Source organism: Colletotrichum truncatum (genome assembly GCF_014235925.2).
Source record: "Colletotrichum truncatum strain CMES1059 chromosome Unknown Contig_0008, whole genome shotgun sequence".
Taxonomy (NCBI): domain Eukaryota; kingdom Fungi; phylum Ascomycota; class Sordariomycetes; order Glomerellales; family Glomerellaceae; genus Colletotrichum; species Colletotrichum truncatum.
Window position 1 is genome coordinate 3,549,767 of NW_027222405.1, and position 7,699 is coordinate 3,557,465.

Below are 7,699 nucleotides of genomic sequence, written 5' to 3' on the forward strand. Positions count from 1 at the left end.
ACCGGGGATAATATCATGTCCCAAGATAAGGCGGCGCAAACGAGAGGCTTATTATCGAAATTCGCAGCCAGCGTCCCCAAGCCGAAAATGCTCATGCATCCCTACGCACAATACTCTCGTCTTTCAACAGATGGCGAAGAAGATGCTGGTGCCGATTCTTCTACGAGATCTGCAGAGAGACTTCAAGCCTATTGTCGTTCTCTTTGGCGATGGCGGATCACCTCTGCGCTGTTAGCTGTAACGCTTTTCTCCCTAGGCCTGTGCTTCTGGACGGGCCGCTTCCAGCTCGCACCTTTGCCGCCAAATGCGGACATCACCAGTCTTACAGCTGATTTACATTCCATGCCGTTGTGAGTAGCGACGAAATTTATCTAGGAAGTGCTGCTAAGTGGAAAATTTCCTTGCAGATCTTGCGGGAACACCACAGCCGCCGCCGTCCGTAGAGATTGTCTATTCAACCCTCTTTCAAATAGATGGCTCCCAAAACGCTGCGTTGTTGCCCTCAGCGATCATATCGAACCGATGCTAAAGACAATCGATCCTGAGCCATACAAATTTTATCGGGATCCTGAGGGTTCTCAAGAGATTCTTGGACACGAATGGGCTCACATTGATCTGGAGAGTACGTCTTCTCTGTGCTTCCCCAACTTTGCCTTTTTCTTTTTATGAAAGATGGGGAATTTGCTGACGTATATGGAACTACAGCCATAGTTTGGACGACAGAGAGACATCATATCACTCGTTGCGTGAACCTGCTGGCACAAGGAGCTGGGCAACTAATTTTCGGCGGGTAAGCTCTGCGGTGTTGCTGTTCCTTATTTCCTTTCATGGTGCAGGGTAGCTGATTGGGACTCGTCGTTGTACGACTCATAGAATGATAGAGGAGCAAGCGCGCGATTGGGACCACGTCAAGCACTGCGTTGACACGATTCTGTCGGTGGGAAAGGGATTACCTGGGTGGAACAGTATCAACAGTTTTGTGAAGCTTAGGTCTGGTGAATGTTACTGAGAATTGACTTTGACCGAGTTTTCTGCTGAGTCATGGAAATATTGAGTTTTTCTTAGTCAATTTATAGTTTTCTAGTGATATATGCCTAGGCAGAATATCTGTGATTTTAGTCCTATGTCATGGCACAGCTGACTGTTCACCGCTGGCATGTCAGAAGAAAGCATAATATTGTACTTTTAGACCTATAATTCTCGGAATCGCTGGTATACGGTCATTTTGCGACGGTCCGAAACTCTTCAGTTAGTTTCTTTAGCGGTCGGAGTGTTCACGGATGGCCGAGTCGCGTCTACACACAGTGTGGATCTACATGAAAAGCTATTTCGATGCTAGATTCTAACTCATCGGTTAGTCCGAACAGCCACTCAGGTAGTTCTAATTTGGTCGCTATAGGCTACCGGTTGTGAGCACGCAGGCTACGACAAATTATAGTTTGATGTGGTTGAAAATGATAGTCGGAGGTGATGGCTTCACCACTCTGGCTTTATCCAGTTGCGAATATGCTGTGCAACCTCAATAACAATCTTCTATTCTCAAGATGATGGCGTTTTTGTTTCTATCACTTGGACTTCTCTGGCTTCCAGCAGCATTATGTCATCCGGGTCAAGATACGACACCAGAAGCAAGAGCGAGAAGCGAATATCTATCTCGACATCCTCGAATGGTCAGAGATTGTCGAGCGGAAATTAAAGACGAGGCATCATTTATTCGGCGCCGCGCAAATTCTTTTAAGGACGTAGCGACCAACCATGGCACAGACATACCAATTCACAATGTGGGTAAGCCATATTACGCCAAAAAAGACTTGCACGGAGTCTTGTCGATGAATCACGAGGCTGGGACGAGCAAGGATGATGAAGAGCTGTTGCTCTTTGCAGATTACTCTAGCTACGCTCTTCAGCCATTTGTCACACCGGGGTAATTATGCTCGCGAACCTTCTTTTGTCAACCACTCCTTAGCTGACAAGTGAAACACATTCATAGACCGTATTTTGTCTCGGGTGAGCTGATTCGCAGTGATATAAGGGAGTCACAAGTTGGGATACCACTGGTACTTGAGATTCAATTCATCAATACTCGGACATGTCAACCGATAGAGGGACTCTACGTAGAGGTCTGGCAGGCAAATGCCACAGGTGTTTATAGCGGTGTAGCCAGCTTTGATAACGGAAATAGCGTTCAAACTTTGGACTTGGATGAGAATGATACTGGGAAGAGAAAAATGACCGGCGGCATTCTCAACGAGAGCTGGCTGAGAGGGGTGCAGCAGACGGGGACAGACGGTGTAGTACGCTTCAAGACCATCTTTCCGGGGTGGTACAATGGTAAGCTCTCGATTTTGCTCACTATTCGGATCCTAACGGTAAAACATCAGGACGAGCCACACACATTCACCTTTTGGCACACAATCCTTCCTCTGCTAAGCAACTTCCGAATCACACAGTTGCTTCTGAGTCGCCTAGCACTCACTCAGTACGCGCTTCTCACGTTGGGCAGATATTTTTTGATGCTACACTGCTAGACCGCGTTGCTGAGACGCATCCGTACAAGTCAAACGCTCAGTGGCGCATCAAAAATGAGGAGGACGCTGTGCTCATGGAGGAGGGCAACGTTTCTGACCCGATGGTGCAATACGTGACGTTAGGTAATAGTATTGAGACTGGAATTTTTGGTTGGATAGCCATCGGCAATGACCCTCAAGTGGATGTCGAGGTCAAGATTGCGGCGACCTGGTTTGGAACTTGGGGGCGGATGTGGAGGAAACTGTGGCACTGAGTTAATCAGACTGAGCTTGTCTTAGGTATGTAATTTGACTAAATTACCAGTCTTTGAGATATCTTTAGCTCCTAAAAGTTTCCAAACTCCTAATATCATAACCTACTATACTTCCGCAAACTCTTCCCAAGTCCCGCTAATGGATGAGACATATTCGCATGACCTGTTGCGAAATGACTTAGATTGTTATTGGAGAGGACAGAGTTACTATGTGCTTTGTAGTTGTAACTTTTCCCTGGAAAATTTAACCCAGTAGTTCTCCCACAACAGCCTTCTTAACCTTTTCGCCGTCTCTTCACTATTCTCGTGTTGGCGAACTAACTCGGGATAAGTGTATCCCAGCGTTTCCCATTCCCAAGCTCGCCGAGAGGTCCACAGGTTTCCATCAGCTGTACGAAAAGGCGCTAGTCCTGCAAATGAAGAAAATGTTACTAACGATCATAACTATCACTATATGACCAAAAACTTGCCTGTATCCCATCCGAGCATTGATGCATGCTGCGCAATTGAGTCACCAGACCAATCCCGCTCTTGTATTATTGTCGAGTTGGGATTTAATGTTTGCCAGAATGCAAATATACGGTCTAAATTGGCATGATGAAGCCAAAATAATGGATCAAAGGCCGCAAACTCTGTGGTGCTCAACTGGCTTCCCTTCCCGCCTGCTGCGTTATGGATGGCGTTGTGCAGAACCTCAATGTTGCTGTCGAAGGGGTCGATGGGATGTGGCATGCGGGAAAATTCATCGTATATACTAGTATACATTAGGCAGCTGTGTGTGACTGAAAGAAGGCTGTATATCGTAAGCAGAAAGCTAGATGGTATAGGAACGGCACCTTACAGCTTTGCGCGGGACCGCATAGCGATGTTGGCGGCTGTATGATTACTCCTTCCATCTGACCCAGGCTTTCTCAATGTCTCCATTGGCCAAATCTCCTGCAAAAATATATTTAGCTGCTTCCGTTTCCATCATCAACGGCGTGAGAGGGCGTCGTTGGTGAACCTACCGTGAATTCTTTTGAAAAGACCTTCTTGAGCTCACTACCGGCAGGAAACTTGTAGCTATAAAGAGGATTGGAAATCTCTCTCCAACCTCCTGGCGCTTGTAACTTGATTTTCTCCATTGTCGCTATTTTTGGCAAATCTGGATTGCTCAGCCAGTCCCAGTATGGCAGTCGCAGTGAGCTGGCGGCCTGTAAATATATGTCTCTGTTTTTCTCTGGATACTCTGTGGCAATTCCATGCGCCGCCTCTAGAATTTTGCTTTCAAAAAGCAACATATAAACCCGATGCCATGTGGGAAACAATATACTAACGTCCCACACCCACTTCTGGGCACCCCCCACATTTGGGCACCCCATTTACACCAAAAACGCCGTTTTTCGAAATTCTATATTAAACTAACTACTATACTTACTAAGAAAAGAAAATATATATAAACTATGTTAAGTATAATTATAGCCATCTAATTTTTTATAAAGGTTTAAATATAATAATAGTTATAATATAGAAGTTTAAAACTAAAAGCTTTAAAATGTTAGTAGATACTAGTAACTTACTAGTATTCCTTAACATTAGAAAAATATATTTTCGCTTATATATACTTATTTAAAAAATCTAGGAAATTAATATTTATACTTATTAAAAGTATATAATTATATCTAAAAGAGATTTAAAAGTATTACTTTAGTAAATATAGTATAATTAAGGGTTAAAATTCTATAATAGAAACTTTTCTTAAGGGAAATTTTAAAATATTATTCTAAGCTTAAAGAATTTTTTACTAAGTATAAGAATATATAAATCTACTATATCTTACTTAAAAATTCTAATCATATTAGTTAAATATCTCTACCTATTTTATATATTAAGATATAGGCTAGGTAAATTAGTATTATAAATGTTAAACCTTGAATTTATAATACTTATTATTAATAATACTAGTATATAGCTACTTAAGTATTATAATTAAGTCTTAATCTATTTAATATATATTTATTCTCTTTAATAAGTAAAGTATTTAGTTTAATATAGAATTTCGAAAAACGGCGTTTTTGGTGTAAATGGGGTGCCCAAATGTGGGGGGTGCCCAGAAGTGGGTGTGGGACGTTATAGTGTGTACAGTAACCAGGCTCGTCAGTGCTTGGGAGAGGGACACCATCGTATGGGATTGCAGGGTAGCCATGAATACCTATTGAGACCATTCAGTAAGCATGTATCGGGAGGCGCATCGCCATCAAAGAATATGGAAAAAGCCACTGCATCGTCCGGCTCACCAGCAATCTGGAAGTATCCAGATTCATCATTAATCCCCCGTGCTTGGAGCGCTTGCAATGCAAGAACGAACAAATGCAGTTCCGGGCCCCCTAGGTGCATGAGATCGTTGATCTCACGGCGTACAGGAAGCGGTTCTGAGGTCTCCCACGGAAAACCTGAATTAGGCATAAAAGCAGCGGCTGGCTGCAGCAGCGCCAAAAGACCAAGGCAAAGGAGCATATTCGAATGAGTTGCACGACTCTTTCAAGTTGGCAACCACATTCCCACCCGCTTGATAAGACATGCATGAATCTGCGTTTGGGAAGTAACATTGGACGGAAAACTAGAGCAATTATATCTGCTGCCAGCCAGCACTTTATTCAAAAGAATACAACCCTGTAAACTCTGATGCCTTCAGACGAGACAAGACGAACTCAGAGACTGAGTCAGAAATTTTATGTAGCTGAGAGCTGATTTGCATTCTTCATCTCCCTCGGTGACCTCTGTTATCAAGTAGTCTGCTATGAAGTGGCTATCTGAAAGAATCCCAAACTGTGTCCCCTGGTCCCCAATTGACGCTGCTGAGTGCCTTTTTCTCGCTTCGTTCAACAACTTCCCATAGTAATCCGGGGTCACGACATTTGTGTTGTAGTCCGACACCATTGACAACCCAAGCCGTCTGCCTGCCATCTACATCGAATTGGCGCTGTGGAGGCTCAAGCGTGCCATCGGCACCGCAAGTGATGACCTTGAGGAGAGAGTCTAAGTCAGTTCATTCTCAGGTTGAGTTGTGTACTCTGCTCGAGACACAAGCCATAGTCACGAACCTGGTAGAGATAAGAAAAGCAATGAGTAGCATGCTTTGGGTCCATATCATGTTCATGAGCCTTAAATCTCCTCGATTCTTGAGTATGGTGAGTGTGCAAGTCGTCGTATTCTGGCGGGATGGCTAGCTTGAAAACCTCTCTCATCATTTGCAGACAGTGAAGTGCGTGGAACATGGTAATTCCCCACCCTTCTCTACCGATATTCTGGTCAGTGATGTTGGTCTGAACCCAGAGAAATCCCCCTTCTTTGGGCAAAACGGCCGAATTCCATATTTCGTCACCCCGGGGACCGAGGTCTTCAAGCTCTCTGAGATATTTGAAATTCTTGATGATGGAATGGTTCCGAGGAGTGAGCCCCCGCGGATCAGAAAAGCTGAGGGCCGTGGACAGGAATGGCGTCAAATTGAAGAGAACGAAAAAACAAACCAGGCCGGTTGACAAATATGAAAGAAAGCGGCTAATACTAGCGATTTGGATTGTCATTATTTCTTGTACATGGGCTTTCCAATTTGAGACTGGCGTAACTGTTGGTTGTCGGTTGCCAGTAAGCAGAACAGTTCCCTGTGCTTGTCACGAGCTTTTACTGTGTTTTCGAAGCGAGAACCTAGGGCCATACGGTCAAGCAACAGACTTTAGCGCATTTTTCGGATCTGTTCACCCATTAAAATTTTCTTTCCTACCTCTATTTTCGGTCCTAAACTTACTTTCTACAGTCGGATGCTTGGCCCCTGACTCGCCATCTTGTTTGCCGCCGAACATGAGCACCGTGACCTCTTACTAAACTGAACTCATGCTCAACCGTCTCTTCATTTGATGTTGAATTTCGTTATGAGAGTTAGCTACCGGTTGGAAACGATGGAATCAGAAAAGTCCAAAGACTGTTGGTCTCTTGATGCACTTCCACAAACGCATCAGCGTACGCTTTCCAAAAAGCAGCACCATCGTCTGCTCATCAGAGAGACTGTTATACTCTGTTCTCTCTTCGGCAATCTTGTACTTCTAGGCATTTTGTTTGCGAAGAAGCCCACCATTCAGCAGTGCATCAAGATGACGTCAGCGTATTGTAAGTGGTGACAAACACGTACGAACGCTTCCACAATGCCAATGCTAAAACGATGGGGAAAGCACCTCTATACGAGCGCTATTCAGTGAATATTTCGCCCAGGCTCAGTATCAACTCTTCTCTTGAACCCGGGTTGACGCCTAGCATCTATCGCCAGGCTCCGTCCCCTGAGGTTGATGCAGCTTGGAGTCGAGTAACGAGCACACACCTCTTCCCTATGCGCAAGGAAGAGGTTGTGAAAATGGGTAAAGATCCCAACTATGTTGCGCTTATGCCAGAAGAATTCGGCTTCGGAGAGGACTTACATGCTGGATTTATGGACGTATTTCACAAGATTCATTGTCTCGACGTCCTGCGGCGGGAGGCACATAGGTATGTAGCCGCAAACATCCCTTCTCCAAGAAGCTTTCAGAGAGCTGACTGAACGTTTGTTTTCTTTTTGTTTGCAGTGATTATTACGGTGCTTCCAGCAAGTCGCCTCTGGGCCAAGCTCACTTAGATCATTGCATTTATATACTCCTCGATGGGCTCATGTGTAAGCCGAATATGCAAATCATACCATACATCTGGCTAGAGGGTCACCCTACGCCAACGCCAGACTTCATCAACACTGATGTTTGTTGGGATTTTGAGAATGTTATAACGTCGCACACCTACTTCTCGCACACCCCCACATTTCGCATACCTATAAATCGCTTATATAGAATTTTACCCTCTTCAACATTCTTTAATATCTTTACTACTTTTATAGCGATTATTATAATTCTTTAA

General features: G+C 44.3%; 2 protein-coding genes across 2 annotated transcripts; both read left to right on the forward strand.

Annotated features, from left to right (window-relative positions):
• Window positions 1–2,228: 2,228 nt before the first annotated feature.
• CTRU02_212467 (uncharacterized protein) lies at window positions 2,229–2,782 on the forward strand (the record flags this gene model as incomplete). The annotated part of the gene is made up of 2 exons (XM_036726905.1): window positions 2,229–2,331; window positions 2,382–2,782. The coding sequence occupies 2 exons, from the start codon at window positions 2,229–2,231 to the stop codon at window positions 2,780–2,782; spliced, it is 504 nt and encodes a 167-aa protein (XP_036581149.1).
• A 4,198-nt stretch (window positions 2,783–6,980) lies between these two features.
• Window positions 6,981–7,699, forward strand: CTRU02_212468 (uncharacterized protein; the record flags this gene model as incomplete). The annotated part of the gene is made up of 2 exons (XM_036726904.2): window positions 6,981–7,300; window positions 7,369–7,699. 2 exons carry the CDS (start codon window positions 6,981–6,983, stop codon window positions 7,697–7,699), a joined length of 651 nt encoding a protein of 216 aa, XP_036581148.2.